Source organism: Ornithodoros turicata, chromosome 3, assembly GCF_037126465.1.
Source record: "Ornithodoros turicata isolate Travis chromosome 3, ASM3712646v1, whole genome shotgun sequence".
NCBI classification, from domain to species: Eukaryota; Metazoa; Arthropoda; class Arachnida; order Ixodida; family Argasidae; genus Ornithodoros; species Ornithodoros turicata.
In genome coordinates, this window is record NC_088203.1 from 27,546,851 (window position 1) to 27,570,389 (window position 23,539).

Genomic DNA, 23,539 nt, shown 5'->3' on the forward strand with positions numbered 1-23,539 from the left:
ATTCGAATTTGGAGTCCGTCATTCGAATTCCTTGGCCATCATCTTGACGCTGACTGCATCAAGCCCCTATACAGCAAAGTCAAGGCCATCGTCGATTTTCCGTCCCCAATTCTTCACGTCAACTCCAGCGATTTCTTGTCCTACTGAACTTTTATCAGTGGTTTGTTCCTCACTGCGCCCACATACGACCCCCTTTGGAAGACATGCTCAAACAGAACGAAGATCACTTTGTCTGGGCGGCGGAGCGGCAGGCTGCCTTTGAGACGGCGAAATCTAGTCTGGCCGCCGCTGGAATACTCGCCCACCCTGTTCACGACGCCCCGACATCGCTGATGGTCGACGCTTCTGGGCATGCTGTCTCTTCAGCTGAAGATCGACGGCCATTGGCGTCCTCTCGGTTTCTTCTCCGAGAGGATGACCTGAGCCCAGTCACGCTATAGCACTTTTTTTCGGTGACAAACTCTCGTCCCATCTAGGAAGGTCTCTTGACCGACCACAAGCCGCTAGCGCATGCGTTTCAAAAGTCAAGCTCACGGTACTGGCTCCGCGAGATTCGTCACCTGGCTTTTCGCTCTGAGTTTTGCACCGACATTCGCCACATTAAAGGGACAGATGACGTAGCGCCTGACGCCCGCTGCCGCGTCGTCTCTATCGTCCGCACCCGAGTTTTCGTTGGACCCCCTCGCAAGGCTCCAGTAAATGGACGACGAACTCCCCTCCATTCGTCATCTTCACCGTTACTGGAATATATTGCACTGCTAAGAGCAACTCTTCCTGTAACAGGTAACACATCCTATGGAACACCTCGACGTTTCGTTCCGGCCGAACTGCGCCGACCACTCTTCAACCAGTTACACAATCTCACCTATCCTAGTATAAAACGCACGCTGCGGATGATCGCCGCACAGTACGTTTGGCCTGGACTGAATGCGGACATCAGGCGTTGGTCGCAGAATTGCGAAGCTTGCCAGCGTTGCAAGATACATCGCAACATTATCACCTCTCTGTCGCGTTTCCATCCCCCCGACGCCTGTCTTGATAAGGTCCACATTGACATCGTGGACCATCAGACGGCGTTACATGCTGACCTGCGTGGACAGATCCACACGCTGGCCTGAAACTACCCCTGACGCCACCGCAGAATAAGTCGCCGCAGCGTTTGTTTCATCCTGGATCAGCCGTTTCGGTGTACCCTCCGAGGTTCTTACGGATCGAAGCACGTAGCCCGAATCTAATGTCTTCCCTTCCGTCACGATGATCACCAGCTTTTCCCGGCTGCGGACCGCCGCTTACCACATTGGCAACCAACGGCCTCGTGGAAAGCTTCCACCGTACACTGAAAGCAGCCACAATGTGTCGAGCCAACTCAGCCGCTTGGGTGTCTGCTCTTCCTGTTGTGCTCCTGGGCATCCGCACAGCCGTACACTCCCAGCTGCATTGTTCTTTACGGAGCTTGCCTACGGGACCACTCTGCGGCTTCCTGCTGAGTTTCGCTGCTCGGCTCCGGACGCAACCACGCGGTCTCCGGCCGGCTACTTGAATCGCCTTCACACCATCTCGGATTTGCGGCCATCGCCTACACGTTCCACAAAACCGCCTTCACTACATTGCCTAAGACTTGTCCGCCTCATCGCACGTTTTCCTCCGGACAGGCGCACTTTGCAAGCCTCTCCAGCCACCCTACACTAGACCGCATCACGTCATCCGTCACACCCCGAAAACCACAACGATCCGCCTAAATGGCCGCGACCAAGTTGCTTCGAACGACCGCTTGCGTCCTGCTCACCTCCTAAATCCCCACTTGTCAACCTATTCCGTGTTCAACTCCAAGTCCGGACACCAAGCCCCCCAGCACAAATGTCCCAAGAGCGTAACATCTCCTCCAGCCGGGGTGGGGAGCAGCATTCTCAAAAAATATGTTGAAGTATACAGAACAGGATGCAAGCTTTCCTGCGAACACATTGAGCCAGAAGCGTCTGACATCAATCATTGATTTATTAAAGCTATGCATTATGAGTTAAGAACAACGTAGGAGAGTTGCTGAACGCAATATGAAGCAGCACGAAAACGCTAGTAAAATTACACCTTTTATTAGCATAATACCTTCTGTTTGTGGTGCCCAGTTCGCCACAGGCCTACAGTAGGCTAATCAATATCGTAAAGAAGCGAAAATAAGTTTTGTACAGCAAGGTTAGACATACGACTCACAGCTGCTGCCTAACCCAAACACGAAGCACATGACCAAAAGGGATGCCAGCATCTTGTATCAGAGTTTCATGTAGATGGAATTTTGAATAATATTTGCGGAATATGGCCAATAATTTTGGCCCCCGACTAGGGTGTCCTTCACACCTCCCGTATCACCCTTGTCCAAGCGCCTTACGGGGGGAAAAAGAGAGAGAGACTGAATTCGGAACCGTACTTTTCCTTAGTTCCGGTTCTGTTCGCAAAAATAGCGAGTCAGTTCCGGTACTGGTTCAGTTCTGGTACAGAGGCAACGAGAGCACAGCTTAATATTTATTTCCATCTCCCTGCGCCGCGATTGACTACCGTGCCGGCCGATGCCAGAGTAATAGAAAATAGAAGTAACAGATATAGAAAAATTAGCTGCATCTGTGGGCATTCTGCCAATCGCGTTTCAATGCGGTACCTTTCGGTCCGGTTTGACCAAGTCAACACTCCAATTCTTTTTTACAAACGTTAGTTGGTAACGTGAATGTTTTAATCATAATAACTCCCTTTATAGTGAAGCAGAATTAAGCGTTAAGTCCAAGTTAAGAGACCGTGGATCTCGGTTCAAATGTTAATCGGCGTTGGTGAAACCGGACCTTAGTGAGCCACCTTCCGATCTTGATCTTCGGCAGCCCGCACTCGTTTCGCTGCCATCGTAACTACTTCCTTTCTTCTCGTCCCTCTCCAGAACTCCTACGGACGGACCTGCACAGCCGTCAATGTTGGTGGGACATATATTATAAAGCTATCGCTTCAAAAGAACACAGGGTACGTAGTAATCCAGATTTTTGTTGCGTCATTATGCTACCCGGCAGACAGAACGCTCGAAAAAGTTCCAAGGCAGAGCACAAGTCACAGCAGTCACAGCATGAAGGCCACCACAAATGTAACACCACAGATGTCGTTTACTACGTCTTGCTTCACACACAGCTCCAATCTGGCGGTTCTATTTATTACGATCTACCATGCTCCGTTCGGATGATGAGAGAAAGACAAATGTCTTTCGTTGCTGTTAGAGATAATTAATGCTTAGTGACAATTCTTTGAAATAATTAATGCTTTAAGTAATGAGCGACGGCACGCCTTTTGCACAAATCAATTTCACGTCGATTACGGTGTGGAGCCTTTCGCTGCTATGAACGGAGTTGCTATGAACCTATTGTATATTTCAGCAAAAACTGTTCCAGAGTTCCATTGACATGTGCTTCACTTTTCGCATTTTTGAACTGCCACTTGTTTTTATAAACTACGAGGGGTGTTCATGTCGAACCGGGACTTTCTGTCTCCTGAGTGTACAAATGGTTCGCGCTACTTCTTTTTCGTCATTTTCATTTCATTCAAGTCATTTTGAAGTTTCTCGTGAATGAAGGCGTAAAGCCATCTGGAATTCACAGAAGACTTCAGGCTCAGTATGTATGACCACGATACACTTAGCCGCAGCAAAGCGTTTGAGTGGTGCAAACGGTTCCGAGACGGCCGTACATCAGTGCAGGGCGACCCCTGCAGACGCGGCTCAGAGCCCAGTGTCAGAGTTCCTGAGAATATCCAACTTGTGGAACGCCCCCCTTACAGTCCAGACCTTGTCCCCAGCGATTTCCATCCCTTTGGGCCACTGAAGGCGTTCCTTGGGGGCCGCCACTTCAGCCGCGATGACGAGGTCAAGGATGCGGTCCGATCATGGCTGCTACGCGCCGGTAAGGATTTCTACGCTGCTGGCATCCAAGCCCTCGTGAAACGCTGGGAGAAGTGCATTAATGCAGCTGGAGATTACGTTGAAAAATAAAACTAATTTCTCGCCTGTACTTTTTATTTCTATCTTACTTTTGTTTGCTTTTTACTTGTACTTTAATTACTTTTGCGAAAAATGAAAAGTCCCGGTTTGACTCTAACACCCCTCGTATATCTAGTCGGCGATCCCTGTTCAGGGCCACGAAGTAAGCAACGCGAATCTGGAAGGACCAGCTCCCGTGGTATAGTGGTTAGAATGGTCGCTTTCCACGCCTAAATTGGGAGGTGACTCGGTCCGAGGTTTTCCCGGCAGGCTTTCCAGGCGAAAAAAATTGGAACCCGAGAAAGGGACAGAGGAGGGACGACACGACACGTTCTCGAACACAGCAAACCCTTTAATAACAGCAACACTTACGTACCCAACAACTTCCGAATTGGTGGCGAGGGAGCAACCGACGCCACACTTACACAATTTCCCCTCTTGACAATCTCTTTGTACTCCTTTAACAGTCTGGCCACAGGGTCCCGAACAGAATCTAGGACACTTTTCTCGTCGAAGGCCGGGGAACAATTATTACAAAGTCTAAGACGGGCGACAAGTTCGGAATTCCCAGACAACGACTCCGCATTTCTCTTGTGGCTCTTCGGCACAGTTAACACTAGGGAGCCTCCATGCGCGGCCGCAGCAACGCTCCCTAGTTAACACAAGAGAAGTGCGGAAGAGGAATTCCGAACTTGTCGCCCATCTTAGACTTTGTAATAATTGTTCCCCGGCCTTCGACGAGACAAGTGTCATAGATTCTGTTCGGGACTCTGTGGCCAGACTGTTAAAGGAGTACAAAGAGATTGTCACGAGGGGAAATTGTGTAAGTGAGGCTCTGGTCTACCCTCCCATCGGGGAAAGTGTGGCGTTACCGCACTAGAAGAGCCAGGGACAGTACACCGACGCGGGTCTTTCGCTCTGGTCGTCCGTGGCTTTAGGTCACCTTCATGCATTTGGATCAGTTCCATCGACTCGTTTAGTCCCACACCCACAGGCGTTCCTGGTAGGCAACAGTACCAAGAATACAAAGGCAAATCGGCTTCATAGTCAGCCGGAGGAAAGTCCAACCGGATGTTCTAGTGGAAGCTGGAACACGGCATCCTTCCACATTAAGCGCATTTGTACCGTTCCCGTATTACATCGCAAAATGTCTAAGATGTCTAAGATCGCGGAAATCTTTGAACTTCTAGCAGCCGAAATGGCCACCCTGACGTTCTTAGAAGCCCTTTCGGATAGCGACAAATGTTCTAATAGATAAACATTGCAGTACAGATGTGTATGAGCCGGCTTTCCGTCAGTGACGTTGACTGTAGAAGTAGAAGCGTCGGTTGATTGAAAGCTGTGAGCGACGGACCCCGCGCACACTTAATCCGAGAAATATCACCACACGGGTTTGTCGCCTGACCTCTGCCAGACTTTTTCATCACGACCAAGGTTAGTGTCAGACAAAGCTTTAGCAAGGGCTATTTGCACTGGTAAGCATGAACAAGCAGCAGCCTCCTACCGGGTGTGACATAAACACGCTTACAAAAACACAACACAAAAGGCTGAACCAAATGTCAATAATGTCAATAACGTCAAGCATATAGTGGGTCATATGTTCATGTGTCAGGAATCAAACATGCGTGAGCACACAATGCGCCTGAACTGTGGAAGCCGTGTAACTATGACAACACAAAAGAGAACCTACCAATGCAAATTGGATAAGCAATCCACTTTATTTTGCTCTCATTGGCTAATAATATACAATCTATATATTATTGCGTACCAAGGCTCGTCATTCTTGAGGGTCCCTTGCAGGCACTCAGCAAAACTTACTTGATCAAGTTCAGAAACGAACCATTATTGTAGATGGGGCACAATTCAAACTAATTGTAGAAGCAGATCTAAAACAGTATACCTACAAAACGTCTGCATCTATCGGCAAATAAATCGTGCATCTACTCGTCTAAGTGGTACAAAATGGAAAACAATGTACACATCTGACACCCCTGATACACGCGCAGCTAAAACTCGTTCGAAGTAGGGGTTCTTTACAACTCTGAAGGACTCCTTATACATAGAGAGGACTTTGCACCACTGGCACAAGGCACTGCCGATCTCGCTTAAAAGGACACTAAAGTGCAAAAATTTCCCTTCACGGAATGAAATATTCAATTACCTTCACAGCATTACAGAAGGAACAAGAAATCTGGGTGTTCAGACAAGAAATGATAGAGCAAAACTACTAGCAAACTTGAAACTGCACATCTTACTCAAATAGAGTGGCAGGTATATCCAATGGCAAAGTTTATAATTTGAACCTGAAGTCTCGCCAGCAGCGGATCCAGACCAACACCACTAGATAGAGAAAGCCTGCTTACTCGCCGACGTGACGTAACAACTAACAGTCATCCAATCAGGATCATGTTTGGAACGCCAGCAGCGAATCACGAACGTGCTTTCACAGGTCATGGCCATGAAGACGAACCACCGTCATCTGCGAGTGGTGATTGTACGTCCCCGCGCACTAAATGGGAAAACTTGGAAATAAAGCGCAAACGGCCCCAATCTTTCGCAAAACTGATTTTCTGGAAAGTGTCTTGCACTCTTTGTCCAAATATTCAGGTCTGCAGGTTCCAAGTTAGCTGCAATCATTTGCGGGTTCTTGAATTCGCAGAAAGGCGAATTGCAGTAGCAGACGAATTCTGACTATGTATGTCCACGTAGCGAAGGAGGAGGAGTAGCTGCAATAAGCAGGCCTTTTGTATCTAGTTGGCGTTGTCCAGACCCCCTCTGTTTGGGGGGAGCGGAGCGGTTTCTTTGGCGGAGCGTGTAGTGGGGGAGAGGAGAGAGGGAAATCCAATGTATATAAAGTGACATTTTTGGGGGGCCATCCTGTATCTGCCACTGAGTCTCGCATATCCGTGAGATGCAGATCATGGGCTGGCCTTGCATTTGAGGTTACTCCCTTTGAGTCACAGACGAGATAGCTGATCTCACATTCCAAAAAGTAGCGATTCTGAAAAAGAGATTCTTAGATGTCATGATGTACACTTTGTACACCATTGGGATAGGTGTACTTTTCTTGAAAGGCCTTTGGGGTTCCTGTGACTCATGAGTAAGCCTTCAGATCTCAAGGGCATTCCATGCTGGAATGACCTATGAAGTAAAAATTTCTTGAGTAGTTCGCTAAGGGAGCACTATCATAATTTTTACAGGCTACTACAGCATTACAACAGCACAAATGCACAACAATGCACCTCAATGGCTTGATCTGCACTGTGTGGTACTCGTTTTTTTTTTACTTTCACGTGCAAAAAGCACGTTCACTCGAGCTGAATTACGCACTTGACATTGCACAACCTTAATGACATACTGAATGCACTCATGCCGCTGCCAAAGCGCTCGTCAATCATGCTGAAAAGTCAGACTGTTCCTCGAATGTATGAAAGAATGATGGCCATAATAACCTTCTGTACTGAACAAACGTGCAGTACTGTCACACACAAAAGTAATCGATATGTACACAGCCATATTTTTAATTTGCACCTTAGGTCTTTGCCGCTATCACTTCTGGATTCTTCACTTGCTGTATCTGATGTAGCTCCTTCGATAGGATCTCCATGTCCTGCAAAATAACGCATAACACAGCCAGCCATTGGGTAAAGCAGCTCGGCTGCATATTGATGCTCACAGATGCAATGACAGTAGCTTAACCATCTACTTTCAGTTTACCAACACAGCTGGTACCCAGATTGTGCGAACCAGGGTGTCTACCACATTGCAGTGTTCAAATTCCCTGACTTTTCTAGGTTTTCACTGACTATTTAAATTGAATTCCCTGACCAAAACAAAAGGGAACTTAGTGCCTGCTGCTAAGTTTTGATACAGATCCCTCGTAAGACAGATCATTTATTGAGTATTAGTGAGGTCGCCCTTCTTTTCTGCCTCTGAGCTTGTCGTATTGGTCAAGAGCTACTCATGGCTACATTGCTGCGCCGAGGCTGCTTCACCACTGAGTGGCATTCACGACCTGCTGCGCATCGTCGCGGCACTTGCCTGCGATTTTACCAGACTTCACCTGCTTTTCGGCAAATTCCCTGACTTTTCCAGTCGCATCTAAATTCCCTGACAATTCCCGGTTCTGCAGTTTTTCCAGGTGGGTAGACACCCTGGTGAACAATCAGTTTTCTTGCATGCCTGTGACCATCAGCACTTGTATAATTCACAAGATACACAACATAACCCAAGAAAGCTACATTAGAACTCAATCTGATAAGTCATCATTAAACCTGGCACAGTACACATGTGTTCATTTACGTGCAGTCAATTTTCTGCTTTTCCCGATTAATTCCTCACAGTATTTATGCTGGTTCTGTATACGTCACATTATAATGATGGTCTGTTGATCAGCCCATGGAAGATGAATGTCCAAGGCATTTCAAGGCGATGTTTTTCACAATTTGCTTATGCTTAGGGCCCTCAGTTTTCGGGTAAAACCCGATAAAGCCCGTTTTTACTCCCCGATTTACATCACAATAGTTCGGGTTTAACCCGATAAAACCCGTAAACCGGGTTTGCGAAAGTGCAAACCAAGGACTTGATCCACACACGCGCGAACTACGGCAATCGCGCGACCGCTCCCGACTTGCTCCCGACCGCGCCGCGTCTTGCTCGTGAAGTAAACAAAACACGTCGGGTTTGTAGACGCTTGCATGCAGGTCCGATTTCTAGCGTGAAAAATGTTCCTTTGGTAGGCGTCACCATTTGAAAGTTGGCTTCACCTAACACTTCCGTGTATTACGGTCAAGCCCACTTCAACGAATGCTTAGTGTTGCTTTAAGTGTACGTTTGTAGATTTAGCAGAACTTTTCGATTCATTTATTTGTGTTACGGGAAAGCCATCTTTAACCTATGACATCATACACTTTGTTTAGTGATATATTAGGTTAGAATAGTGCGGCTGTGGCAGCTTGCCTCGCACTCCCAACTTTATTATCGGCCATGGTCCTATTAATCTAGCCTAACTTCACTAAACTAACCTAAGACATCATCAACTTGGTTAGTTTAGTGATAAGTTAGATTAATGGGGCCATGACAGCGTCCCTTGTCCCTCAAAATCCGTTTCAATAATGAGGTGAAGCCGCCTTGCAGAATGGCAACGCCAACCAAAGTAATACCCTGGTTTCGTACCAAAAATGCCCTGTGTTTTTCACATCCGAAGAAATGTAGTCTGCTACATGAAAGCTTGTGTCAATAAGTAAGTTGAAAACTTCTGTGTTGGATTTTTGTACTGCTAGTGCTTTCCGTGGACGTCGAGGAGACCCTTTCGTGTGCTGTTACCATAAACAAAATACAGAAGGGTGATTCCACCGAAAATCAGCCAAGCATGGAACCTCGACATCGCCGATCTCACCGTAAAAAAAATATGTGTTACCACATCGCAAATGATGAAAAAAGACCATAAAAGAAACTTCCATATTATAACCGTTCTCGAGGGAGAGGAGGAGAAAGAAATGCGGTGTATTGGCGCCTGGTCGTTTCGGCCTACTTTGAGCGCTTCCCAAGCGGCAGCGGTGGGCCGCACGGCAGTTATTTTTTTTCTGCTTATCCTCTGGCAGGCGGACAATAGATTGACGGCTTCTTACTGTTTTGGCGCAAAGAGCCACTATTTGAAAAAATGCCAAACTTGGGTGAGAGCGTTAAAGTGGCTTCAATTTAAAGCCTTCTGCCGCGCAGCCCACTTGTCGCTGTCAGGCAAAATACGGGGGAGGCTGCGCTATATAAGGCAAGATACGGTTGAACCGGGGATCTTACCAGGTGAGGCCGGCTGACGAGAAGTGCCGCTGACGCCCCGCAGTCGAAGAGCCCCTTTGCCCAGACAGAATTACTGAGGCCGAGAAAGCGGATACTTATGCATAATATATTTGAAGGTGCCTTAGGCCACAGATGACGATGAGGAATACAGATGAAGGGGAGAAGCTGAACAGTAGAAAGCCTAACGTTTGAAGGGTTGACGGGCCGAATAGGGAGCTAAGAGACACACTGTTGACGGTCGTGCCTCATCGAGAACCAGATGACAACTGCACATGCAGCGCGGAACAAGAATATCGTTCTCCTCGCGGCCAAGCCGCTGCTGCTAATGAAGATGAGGCTTGACGGCGCTGACACGCCCTCTTCTAACAACATTGAATGTCCTCATTCAATTTCTCAATGTAGGTGAAGAAAGAACATTCAGCAAGGGGGAAAATCAAGGTTGTTCTGAGTTCCAATCGGGCAAAAAGCGCAACACGACTCATGCCAGGGCCCTTGGCAGAATCGTGCCGAAATTGCCTTGTGCCAGAAGAATTTTCTAAGAACAGCCTGGATTGTACAAACAGCGTTAAGGATCGCGTTAATGATCCACCCGAACACCAAGACAGAATCTCCCGATTCGCATTACAATTGGGAAGATAGCACGACAAAGTTGCAATGGTCGGTGAAAAATACAGAGCAATATGCGTCTAGAGAAGCGTTAAGAGGTGAACACAAACGTGAAGCACATATGGGTGAATCATTTGTGTGCAATAAGTAGTGATGAAATTAACACCATACCAAACCAGGAGAGGTCGTTAAACACTTGCCAAACGGCGGTGATGTGTGTGTTCAGTGTTCAGTTACCGAAAATACCCAAAAGAAAGAGAAAGGTTTAAGAAAAAATAGCGTTAAGCACTGAAGAGTACCCAAAGTGGAGTAACCAAAGAACCAAGGAAAAAATTTCAGATAAGGTCGTACTCATGGAGAGGTACTCGTTGTTTGGTGATACGACCGTATCTTGTGATGTATTCCGGGGAAGTTACTTCAGTGTCCGAAGGAATATCATCTTCCGTTTCGAGGGGTCGGTCGTTTGTGATTGTTGAGTCGTGGAAAGAAAAGTCAGGGTTCCAATCTGGCTGATCTTTGAAGTGTTTTAGCTGGGTTACGTGTACATCCTTGGTTGTTTCCTCATCGAGGCACTGAATTGTGCATATATCATGCGGATGAGTAGAAATAACCTTAAATATCTTGTGCTTGTATTTTGGATCAAAAGGCATAGCTGAATAAGATTTCAGCCAAACTAAATCTCCTACACAAAATTGAGAAGACACTCGGCGAGAGTCATAGCGTCTTTTCTGTGATGACAAGGCGTTCTCCAAGTTATCTTTTGCGTCGTTACGTATTTCGTGAAGCATTTGTATGCTTTGAAGCCGTGGAATATCTGGTAGAACGGTGCCGATTTGAATCTCGTTTTGAACTCGAGGTTCAAAACCAAAGAGGAGAAAGTGGGGCGAGAATCGTGTTGAGCCTTGTTTTGCTGTGTTAATGAAAAACGTTATGTCTGAAATGTGCTCATCCCATTTGGAGGGGTTGTCGAAGCAATATTTCTTGATTATGTTCTTCAGCGTGGCTACGGACCTTTCCACGAGGCCGTTTGCTTGGTGAAAGTAAGGACATGATGTCTTGTGTTCAATGCCGGTCGTAGTGAAAAATTTCTTCATAGTTTGACTGACATATCCTGAGCCTTGGTCAGACACAATAGTTAGCGGCGTACCAAAGTTGCTGTTTACTTTTTCCTTGAGGAATTCTATGATATGAGAAGTGGCTGTTGATGCGACAGCTTGCGTAACAACAAAACGTGTGGTGTGATCCACTGCTATGATAATGTACTTGTTTCTTGCTGCGGTTTCTGGAAGAGGACCAACGTGATCAATAGAAATGGTCGTGAAGGGCTGGGTAGGGATTGGACGTGGGTGTAAGTATCCGACGGGTTTCGTTGTCTTAGTGTTGAATTGTTGACAAACACGACATCCTTGGGTGTAATCTTTGACATCTTTGTCAAGAGATGACCACCAGTATTTGGATAGAATGCTATGTTTTGTCTTGAGTTTGTCCATGTGGCCACGGTTATCGTGATACTTATTTAGCACCTGTTGTCTAAGAGACTCTGGGATCACAATCCTAGTTTTGACAAGACCGCGTGAGTCTGTAGTATTGTGACATAAAATGCCAGAGGAAAATGAAAAAGTGTTGCGTATCTTTTCCGCTTTGCGAGATGTGGATTCAGGGTTCTTGAGAATTTCGATAATCTCCTGCAAAGAGGGGTCTGACTGCTGGTGAAGAGAAAGGTGAGAGTTTTCTGCAGTGAGAACGAGACACGCAAGGGTCTGTTGTGGTATGCGCGAAAGTGCGTCTGCAACTACGTTAGTTTTACCGGAACGATGGTGTATTTTGAGCGGAAGCTCTTGAAGGTCGAGGACTAAACGTGCAAATTTTCTGTTGATCTGCTTAGTGTTAGTCATGAGAGATACACTATAATTGTCTGTCCAGACGTGAACCACAGGCAAACCATACACGTAGATTCGAAACTTTTCTGTCAATGCCCAATGAAGTGCGATGCATTCGAGCATATTCGAATGAAGTTTCTCCTCTGTGTCGCTGGTGGCTCTACTTGCGTATTCTATGACATGTTCCTTGCCTTCATGCTTTTGAGCTATGAATGCTCCTAAGTGCTTAGCGGAGGCGTCGACATAGATGTGAGTCTCTTTGTCAGGGTCAAAGTGAGCGAGAATGGGTGGTGACTTAAGAAGAGACTTTAGCTTGCGTACAGCATCAGTGTGAGACGGTGTCCATTCTGGTGCTATATTTGTTTTACTGTGTGGCAGTGATTTGTGTCGTAACAAAAGCGAAAGCGGGCGTGCGATTTCTGCGAAACCTTTTACAAACTTGCGAAAGTAGGAAGCGAACCCGAGAAACTTCTTGAGGTCTTTGATTGTGTTGAAGGTGTCTGGGTATTTGTCAACAGCTGCGGACCTCTCCGGATCTGGTAATTTACCGTCATGAGAAACAAGATACCCTAGAAATTTAATCTGTGTCTGAAGAAATTGGCACTTGTTAATCTCTATCTTGAATCCGTAGGTCTCGAGCACAGACAAAGATTGATCTAGAACATCTAGATGTTCGTCTATCGTCGACGTGTACACGCAAATGTCGTCAAAATAGACAATTACGACATCTTTCCATTTAAGGTCGGCGAACGCTTCGTCCATAACAGCTTGCCAGGTTGCGGGAGCACCTGTTGGCCCAAATGGCATACGAACAAATTCATATAAACCGTCCGGCGTAATGAAAGCGGTTTTGTGTTGATCAGTATCTCTTATTTTGATGTTGAGGTAACCCTTTTTAACGTCCATGGTAGAAAAGTACTTTCCTTTTCCAATCCTGTCGACTGCGCCATGTCAGGCAAAATACGGGGGAGGCTGCGCTATATAAGGCAAGATACGGTTGAACCGGGGATCTTACCAGGTGAGGCCGGCTGACGAGAAGTGCCGCTGACGCCCCGCAGTCGAAGAGCCCCTTTGCCCAGACAGAATTACTGAGGCCGAGAAAGCGGATACTTATGCATAATATATTTGAAGGTGCCTTAGGCCACAGATGACGATGAGGAATACAGATGAAGGGGAGAAGCTGAACAGTAGAAAGCCTAACGTTTGAAGGGTTGACGGGCCGAATAGGGAGCTAAGAGACACACTGTTGACGGTCGTGCCTCATCGAGAACCAGATGACAACTGCACATGCAGCGCGGAACAAGAATATCGTTCTCCTCGCGGCCAAGCCGCTGCTGCTAATGAAGATGAGGCTTGACGGCGCTGACATCGCACAGACATGTAACACACACCGTTGTGTTCGCCGCTAAAAGCTCTTTCTGTTGGTATCAAAATCATCATCATTTCTTCAGCGCGTCGCATCCATATTGCCCTGAACACAGAAGCGGTTTCATAAAATTGGCAGATTTAGCACGCTTCTGACCCAAAAACCCCACCAAAAACATGCCTCGATTTTTTTATATGTTACGCAGAAATCCTTTCCCCGCACACCCACAAAAAATCGTGATTCGTTCTTTATCGTGCTTCACGCGGCGATTTTTTAAATGAACGCAGGGTACGCGCCCTACGGGCTCGCCTGCCGGGAACCCCCCAGCGCCGAATTCGTGCGCGCGCCGAAAGCGGAGGATACTTCAAAGTAACTGCATACACACGTACACGTGCACACATTTTACTTGATTAACTTCGTAGGACAACACAGATAGAATTCTGAATATACAGCAACAACAGCAAGATAAACGATAACGACATACATATTTACACTGGTGACATGACTTTCTGTATTTTCTTCAGCTTGACATCTGTTGCGGATCCGGTTTGCTTCTCCCACACGTAATAGCAACGAAGTCCCACAACTGGCCGAACACCTTTCCACTCCTCCAGCTTTATTTCTCTGTACCTGTGCACATCTTCAGCTGGAAGATGCAGGAGTGTTATATTATGGATCCTGTTTGACAGTGCTGCTGTGAACTCCGCTGCGTTCTGTATTGCCTGAGTTGATGAAGAGCGCAAGTTGTACATTGTTGCTGCGTGCTTGACGACGCCTCCAACTCCATCGCACGCATTTTTGCCGTGACCCGGAGCCGAAAAAATCCATCTCTTGGCGGTGGCATTACGACTCATCTCAAAGTACTGGAACCTGTTTTTAAAATGAGCGGTTGCCCCATCGGAGACGTATACTGCGCTCCCATACAGAGGGCCGTGGTCTTCCATGTGCTGTTCGATGGTCGACAAACAAAGGAGGGCGGCCGCGCTATCATGTCGGGTGTCGTCGGATATGACGGCGTAGCAGCGAGCTCCAGAGGATGCAGTCACTACGCACGTGAAGAGTGAAATTTGGTTTTTATGCCAATGGTAACTTTGAATCTCTTTCGGCAGAATGATCGTCCAGTTTTCGGAAAAGTCAAAATGAAGCACGACATGACCAGACCTCACAGCACACTTCTCCCGATGTATGGCTTCGCGCTGAATCTTCCTCACATAATCGTGATTCACAAAAGTACCGACCCAGCGCTGCAAAACAGCGAGGAATTCGCTCACCGATACTGTCCGTCTTAGCAGTCCTCCGTTCTCCCATGTAGCAAACAGGATCTCCTCATCGTCGGGGATACCTAAACTTTCTGGTGTCAGGGCTTCCGGACCGGGACACTGGTCACAGTCTCCCAAGAGGCATGCTTCAGAGTTGATGTCGCAGACGCACATATTGATGATCTCCTGTAACGTCAGCTCTTTCTCGCTGTTGTTTATGGCCGCTGTCGTCGTTTAATTCAAAGTTTGCGCAATATGTACACACGCATTCTTCCCTGCAGGGACTTACACTGACCCATATCGGTCGAATTGAGTAGAACTTGCTTAGGCTGAGCTTCACATCAGGATATTTTGTTTTAAATTTCCTATACGCTTCGCGGATAGAACAGGTCATATAACGTTTTGCTTTAGTCGTCTTCTGTCCCCCTTCCTTTACTTGTACGACGTCTCTTGCTCTTGGGCTCTGGACGGAGCAGTCTAGCTCATCCATGGTGTAGAAGCTCATCGCTGCTAGCAAGTCCTCTTCCTTCAGGTGAGCTCTTTCGTAGGGGTCAGGTGTTGCCCACACATGCTTCTCTGCAACCAGTCTCTTCGACTTGCGAATCATATACCGCGTTGCTTCTGGAATGACTTGCTGTATGTCCCGCTCTGACATGAAGGAAGGAAGCAGGGTGAGAATCTGGCAGCGTACTTGCTGTGACTTGCTTTCTTCGTAGGCTGTTCTGATGTTCCCAAGCAGCTCCTCACTCAGCCTATTGCTGGAACTTGACGTCCCAGGAAGCGAAACGTCAAAAGCCCTCTCGATCTGTCGGCGCGTCTTCACGTTAAGTGCTTCACTGATTTCCATCTGCTTTTTCTTCAGATACGGCGTTGAAGGCTTTTTACGTTTCCTCACTGGTGTCACGTCGATCCCTTGTCTTTGTATGAGCTCGTTAATTTCTCCAATAGTTTCGTCGGGCGTTGCGAAAGGCACATCATCGCCGTTGCTTCCAGACGACACTGACGTTGTCACTTCCTCTGATTGCATCAAAGTCTTTAGGTGAACAAAACAGTTCCTGCAGATCATGTCCGATTCGCGTGCATTCGCTGTCCTCTCGGCACCAAGAGCAGATTTCAGGGCTTTCATACCGATGCTAGACACAGATCGGAAGTCCTTTGTACGTAGAACTTTCTTCTTGTGTCGACGGCAATAGTCTGCACAATAAACACGTTCACTACTGTGCACCGAACTCATTCTTTTCAGAAGAAGGTACGACGAATCACGACATCACAGTCGATGAAAACAACTCCCACACACAGATTGAACCTAAAGACGCGGAGCGTAGGTGACGAGGTTGTGCTGTTGTCCGAGCGGTGCAGGTAAGGGGGAATGAATTGGAAGTACACATACACTTTTTGAGTCAAAATTGTCATTTCGGTCATGTGAACACGTGATATAGGGCTCCAAAGGCGTGGGTTGAAGGACGGGTGCACGTTCCCACAGCCTTGACGTCGAGTGCCGTCGAAGCGCAAGGTCACCCAGGAAGTGTCCAAACGCTTTTTCGGAGACACAAGTGAGATTAGCAGTGGTCATGGCGACGCATAGGAACACGGTTGACTGTGCTTGAATGCGGCTTCCTGAGTAGTTGCGGCCTTTGTGAAGCTAAGTTCCGCGCAATCCATACGTAGGCGGTTTTAGCACGGCACCACGTATTTACTCTGCGCATGGACCCTGTTCATATAGGTCATAACACGAAGCGCAACGTGAAATTGTTCACGTTGCCTCTTAAAATTATTTTACAGATACCATGCAACCGCTTTCGGTCAGCGCGCGCACGAATTCAGCGCTGGGGGGATCCCGGCAGGCGACCCCATAGGGCGCGTACCCTGCGTTCATTTAAAAAATCGCCGCGTGAAGTACGATAAAGAACGAATCACGATTTTTTGTGGGTGTGCGGGGAAAGGATTTCTGCGTAACATATAAAAAAATCGAGGCATGTTTTTGGTGGGGTTTTTGGGTCAGAAGCGTGCTAAATCTGCCAATTTTATGAAACCGCTTCTGTGTTCAGGGCAATATGGATGCGATGCGCTGATGAAATGATGATGATTTTGATACCAACAGAAAGAGCTTTTAACGGCGAACACAACGCTGTGTGTTACATGTCTGTGCGACAAGTGGGCTGCGCGACAGAAGGCTTTAAAATGAAGCCATTTTAACGCTCTCACCCAAGTTTGGCATTTTTTCAAATAGTGGCTCTTTGCGCCAAAACAGTAAGAAGCCGTCAATCCATTGTCCGCCTGCCAGAGGATAAGCAGAAAAAAAATAACTGCCGTGCGGCCCACCGCTGCCGCTTGGGAAGCGCTCAAAGTAGGCCGAAACGACCAGGCGCCAATACACCGCATTTCTTTCTCCTCCTCTCCCTCGAGAACGGTTATAATATGGAAGTTTCTTTTATGGTATTTTTTCATCATTTGCGATGTGGTAACACATATTTTTTTTACGGTGAGATCGGCGATGTCGAGGTTCCATGCTTGGCTGATTTTCGGTGCAATCACCCAGAAACCGACACTGAAGATCGTCAGTGTCGGTTTCTGTATTTTGTTTATGTGATCTACAGAACTTGACTCCCCTCTTCGTATACGCTTGTGCTGTTACCAAAAATAGTAAAGGAATCAGGAAAAATCACGCTAAACAGCGAAGAAACAGAGTTAAGCGCAACGCTCGGCGTTCCTTGAAGTGGGTTTGCCCGCAATACACGGAAGTGTTAGGTGAAGCCAACTTTCAAATCTTGTAGGGAGTAACTTGTCTCCGCAAAGTACGCGTAGTAGTAAAGAGGATGCAGCAACAGCCAATGATATACGAGGCATACCAACAAGAGCGCAAGCGTGCTTTCAACGCTCATCTATGGATACAGTGGTTATACAGTGAATTATCTACCAATCTCTTAATAAATATTCTTTCACTTAATCTCAACACTCCACAGACTGACCGCTGTGGCGTCGCTCATGCTCTCAGTTGTCTCGTGACATATACCCCCAATTATTAATTAATTTCAACACGTAAAAGTATCTTTTTTTTTTCACCCGAAAATACATCACTTCTCAGTATATCACCCGATTTTACCCTGTTTGGCAGGTCCTGATTTTCAACCCGATATTTCACCAGATTTTCACAAAAAATAAAACCCGAAAACTGAGGGCCCTACCTATGCTGACTGCATGCACGTAAAATGTATTTCATTCGCTTACCTTTTGAAGGTGCATGTTTTTGATTAGGGTTTCTTCGAGCATTCCCTGCATGCGGCGGTTGATTTCCTTAAGATTATCGTCGCCTTTGTCTTTTAGGAAATCGACCAGGCGCTTCACTGCAGGCTTATCAGGCATTGGCATATGCTGCGTGCTGCCTGACTCTGAGAAAATGGTAAAGTGCTTCAACCTTCCATGATAACACTATTATTTGTGCACTTACCGTATTTGTGATCCATGCAGTAATACTGGATAATAGCTGTCTTGCTGACAAGGTCCTCTGCCATGGCGGAGTTGCTGACTTCTAGGTGGTTTATCTGCAGATTTAAAAGGAACTCTAACCTCTGGTATGCCATAATTGTGTAGTGCCATTGCCTTTTCTTCAAGAACCCACTTCTCCTCCTGAAGAGCTGCTAGGCGCCCCAGCAGGTCATTGTTCTCTTGCTCCAGGAGTCCCGGAGATGGCTTGCGTGTTGTCTGATGTGTGTTAGCAAAAAAAGTATTAGCAGTTTCAATGTTTGCTTGCCAAAGAAAACAGTGCACTGAAATAATAATCACACTAAACGCCTCTCTTCCAGTATAGGTTATCTCAGGAGAACACATATCACATGATTGTGCATGAGTGTGCCTAGGGACCACATCTATGCAAGAGCATTCTTCAAACTTGTGTATCAGATGTGAAAGCAACTCTTTCAAATCTGACATATGTCAACCACATCGTAATCGAGTGAACGGCTCTGCTCCTTGCCTGCAAACACTGCTCATCTGAGAAGAGCTTCAATGAGCCTACATTTACAAAGAGTAACTTTTAAACGTGTCGACTCGTAGTTGTGCTGACATTACGTTCATGTACGGTTCCACACGAAGCACACTCCCAAAAGTCATTGGAGGGTTTTCTGTGCGTACATTATCGGTCGTTAAGAGGCCCTACAATAGAATGCACATTATACAGGGTGTCTCAGAAAATGTCAATGAAAAAATGACTAGGAAGCAAGCGAGCTGGTGAAGATGATGCATAATGTAAAAACCCCCGAGACTAGGGAACATGAAAGGACAGACACAACACGAAGTCTCAAAGACACTTCGTGTTGTGTCTGTCCTTTCGTGTTCCCTAGTCTCGGGGTTTTTACATTATGCATCAGAAAATGTGTCAATGAATTATAACAAAAAAACTACGCCACCTAGAATTATGCGGTCAACGGCATTTGTTAGGTTTTTGCCACCTCCTGATGTGAATGTCATGCATCGTAAGTTTAATTATGTAAATATTTATGAACTGAACTCTGAAATTTGCCAAGTAAAGGTCACTCTTTTACCCCAAATTTCCGACTTAAGCTCCCAAAAATTTACGTTATTAAATTTACGTTAGAAGACATTCACACACCAGGATGTGGCAAAAAACCAGTAAGAACAAATGCCGTTGACCGCATGACTCTAGGTGGTGTAGTTTTTTATTATAATTCAATTACACGTTTTCTGGGACACCCTGTATGTGCCAATCAATGTGTTCACAACATCCAGAGATGCATACAGTAACGACAAAAGCGAAATGGTGCTGACAAGCTGGTGCATGATTGCGAAATAAACCCGAGACAAGTTTGTCTGTACTCCTTGTCTGGGGTTTACTTCGGTTATACAGTAAAAGAGGGAAATATTTACAGTTTGTAAAAAGCACAGAAAGTACAGATAAACCAAAGGATGCACACTCAGCAATGCAGTGTGTGTTCCAACACATCAGATAGATTAGTTTCTTTTTTTACGATATTTTATTTTGACAGAAAAGCTGTAGGCTCCCCATTAGGGAACAGCAGTTCCCTAATGGGCACAAAGTGACAAAATTTTGCAAAGTGAGATATTAGAAATATTTAAATTTGTTTTTTTTTTAATATTCAAATTCGACACAAAATTGAAATAAACAATTCAAATTGAATTTGCAGTGCCTGTAAGACATTCGTATTGGATTCAATTTCGAAATTTGCTATTCACACAGCTCTAGACAAAATACATGCTTTGAGATGTCTACGAAGCATCTTCCACATTCTCAATTATGCTCATACATACTTAGCTGCGCCTTACTCATTGCTCATGCTCACACAAGCTGCGTGCTTCTCAGCTGTCATGTTCTAGATGGTATAGCATTAAAGAAAGAGATGGTGTGGGCTGGTTGGTGTATTATACTCTGTAAAAATCTAAATACCCCAGCGCCGTGAACTCTAAAAAGACAGAAGAAAATAGACGACATAACGCAGAGCTGTGTTGTGTCGTCTGTTTTATTGTTCTGCCTTCTCAATGCCACCCTGACACTTCTTTTTTTTTTGTTTGTACAAGTTTTTGCCGAGTATGCACTAAATGGGCATCGCTTTTTATAAAGCCATAAAAAGAAATGCAGTATAGTAAGCAATTATTCCTCTATTGAGCATGTTTGTGAGCTTCAAGCATGTCAATATATGGGGGCCTAGATGTGGCAATCACCATTTACAATGCTCATCGCACACTCTGTGCAACAAAGGCTAACACACTTCAGCACACAATATGCTTTAAAACAAGAAAACTGGTTCAACATGACCATGTGTTGTATGCAAGACAAGCAACAAATCTTACCATACGGACAGGAATATGCTAGAAAAAAGCAAAATTGGTGCTTTGAAACAAGTGAACAACACGAACCAAGGGCAATATTGCACAAAATTATGCGAGCCAATAAACAGTATTTCTCACATTAAGTGATTATGACACAAGTATCACACTGACCTGCTCAGCACCTGAAGAGTGCCCATTGCTGTTATTGTTTGTACTATCTTTACTGCTATCCTTGGAGTTTTCATTGTTGCCCGAAACGTAACTCCAAGAGCCGATACTGCTTGAATCTCCTCTCTGCCGCTCTTCATAGTTCACTGGCTGGAACAGCTCTTCTGCAGGCAAAGCACAGTTCAGTAAAAAAGAGAGAGGGAGAAAGAGAAACCAAGACAGATTTTGAGCTGCACAGGAATAAGCACACCCCACTCCAACGACCCAGAAAGCATGACACATATGATACTGTTTTGGCATTTGACAATATACCGGGTGTTTCACGAAAAATAAGCCGAAGTCTTTAAGAAAATGTTTCAATGCACACCAAAAAGATGGACTGCAAAGTGTTACCAGTGGTGTGAATATATGCGAACTATTTTGGTAATTAATTAAGTCAAATTAATTAGTCTATTTTTAAATTATAAGGACCAGAGCCAAAATGGCAGTGAGAAAGTTGTAGTGGACGATACAACAACACGAAACCTGTTGATTGCAACTTTTCTAACAGATTTTTTTTTTTCCCGGCTCCAAAGACTAACTTTTGGGTTTGCAAAAAAAAAAACAAAAAAAACATGTGGGACTTATCGCAGATGCACAAGGAGTCAATGCCAAGCCAAAATGTCAATAAGAACTTGCAACTAGTCTTTGTTCAATAACAGGAAGCTCAAGAGAGACAGGTCCCGCGTCATTTTTTTGTAAACACGAAAGTTAGGCTCGGAGTAGGGAAAAAAGGGAGCTGGGGGGGGGGTGTTCCGTAACTAACTCTCGAGTAGAAGTTCGTCACGTGACAGAGTTGTACCATGTGACCATGAGAGCAAGGGCATCCTCGGGAATGTTGTGGAGCGGGAGCGAGTACGATTCTCGACATCACGGCAGCAGACGACAGTGACATTTGGACTCGAGGAATTTTGGTTTCGGTTTACACATTTTTGTAGCGGCTCTAACGGCGAAGGGCAAAAGGATGCTCTTCCACTCACTTATCCACCAAGGAATTACGTCCTTTTGTGCTTCGGCGCGACCAACCATGACAAAAATATGTAACCCAAAACAAATTAATTACTCCAACAAATGACCCGTTTCGGTGGCAGATTTTTCTGTAAAGGTGCCCACTGTAAAATGTACTAGCACCCATTTTAATGCCGACGGCGCCCTGCTTTAGATGTTCTTTCATGAAACTCATTTGAATTTTTATTGAAGTAATGGGTGCCACCCACTCATTCGCACGGTGCGCAGTGTTACGACTCGCCATTTTCGGCCACCTCCCTGTCCATCGGAAACCATCTTGGTCAAGCCAGAGAAGCACCTTCGTCAAAAGGGAATAGAATTCCCCATTCCGAGAACCCACTTCAAGGCTGTGACCTTATTCTCATGGACGTCTCCTATTTAAGCGGCCGCGCTGTCCCGCCAAAGCAGATCCCCTTTGTACATAACCCGAAATACACTTTCTATGTTGTTCCTGTTATCTTGTCGTCTGTCTGCCTGCACTCCGGTCCAGGGTGTTGGGGATCCGGCCATCGCTACCATACGGCGGTTCGCAACAGCAGCTTGTACGTGGTATCGGACAGGTTTGATCAAGTATTAATTCAAAGAAATTTACTCTATAAAGGTGAACATAGCCAAGTTCAAGTAACTTTTTCTGACATGAAACAGGAAGCGAACTGTGGGTTTATCTAAATCCATCACAATACAGCAAAATCTCGTTAATTCGGATTTCAGGGAACCGAAACAAAATCCGAATTATCGGGGTTTCTGAAATAACGAATTTATGCCAAAAAACGATTACTTTTATTTTTTTTTTACACGCGCTGCACTCACACAGGTTTATTTCTGAAAGAACTGGTCAATAGTTGCCTGTTTACCATATGTTTCCACGCGAATAACGAGTTTCTGGACACCCAGAGTCCCTCAGCAAAGGCGCCATCGGGGCTGCCGTAGAAGTTGGTGAGGGCCCCAGTAGGGCTAGGCCCCCTAGGGCTAGGTAGGGCTAGGGCCCCCTAGGGCCCCAGTGGCGTCCTTCAAAGACGGGCGCGGCCACACGCGGCAGCCGTGGCACCTCCTCACGGTCGATTCCGCTGTCGGATTCATCGTGTTTTGTGCCCAACATATAATTGCTGCTGTCTTCGTCTGGCAACTGGCCAGCGACGGCAACGCCGTCGTCAAGGGAAACATAGTCAGCGAGTAGTATAGTGTGGGGAAGAACGCAGTCGAAAGCGCCCTTGTACGCCGGCCTCGAAAGTTTCCTCTGGGGCATCCAGTTGGTCCCCAGATTGCACAAATCCGCCACGTTGGAAGCAGTTAAACACCACTTTTTCCAATTTTTGAGTGAGCAATCGTGACCATGTGCAGTCCGAACGCTCCCATTGAGGTACGAACGCCACGAGAAGCAGCGAAGAAGGGCAGCGCGCGGTGCGCGTGCAATGAGAGGGGGAGAGAGAAAGAGATCGAGTGATGACCTCTCTCGATGGGAGCTTGCGCCGCTCATTTTTGCGTTTGCGATAGCCGATTTTCCGGCTGGGATCTCAATGGGAGTTTACTGAGCCACTCTTTTTCGCATTGGTGACAGCCGATTGTCCGGCCCGAAGTCCGAATTATGCGGAGCCCGCTGAACTTT

The 23,539-nt window shown here is 46.2% G+C and overlaps 1 protein-coding gene across 4 annotated transcripts in view; it reads right to left on the bottom strand.

Annotated features, from left to right (window-relative positions):
- Positions 1-5,696: 5,696 nt before the first annotated feature.
- LOC135388331 (GRIP1-associated protein 1-like) overlaps positions 5,697-23,539 on the bottom strand; it is a 56,640-nt gene continuing 38,797 nt past the window's right edge. Inside the window, exons 18-24 of one of the 4 annotated variants that reach the window (XM_064617814.1) lie at positions 20,890-21,050; positions 20,740-20,757; positions 18,514-18,615; positions 18,362-18,455; positions 18,142-18,302; positions 7,535-7,613; positions 5,697-7,004 (exon numbers count right to left, since the gene is read on the bottom strand). In XM_064617814.1, the coding sequence (XP_064473884.1) occupies positions 7,536-7,613; positions 18,142-18,302; positions 18,362-18,455; positions 18,514-18,615; positions 20,740-20,757; positions 20,890-21,050 (614 nt within the window). In that variant the 3' untranslated portion in view covers positions 5,697-7,004; position 7,535. Of the gene's footprint in view, positions 7,145-7,508; positions 7,614-18,141; positions 18,303-18,361; positions 18,456-18,513; positions 18,616-20,739; positions 20,758-20,889; positions 21,051-23,539 lie in introns of those variants that run through there. The other 3 variants (XM_064617813.1, XM_064617812.1, XM_064617815.1) reach the window with 3 other exon arrangements.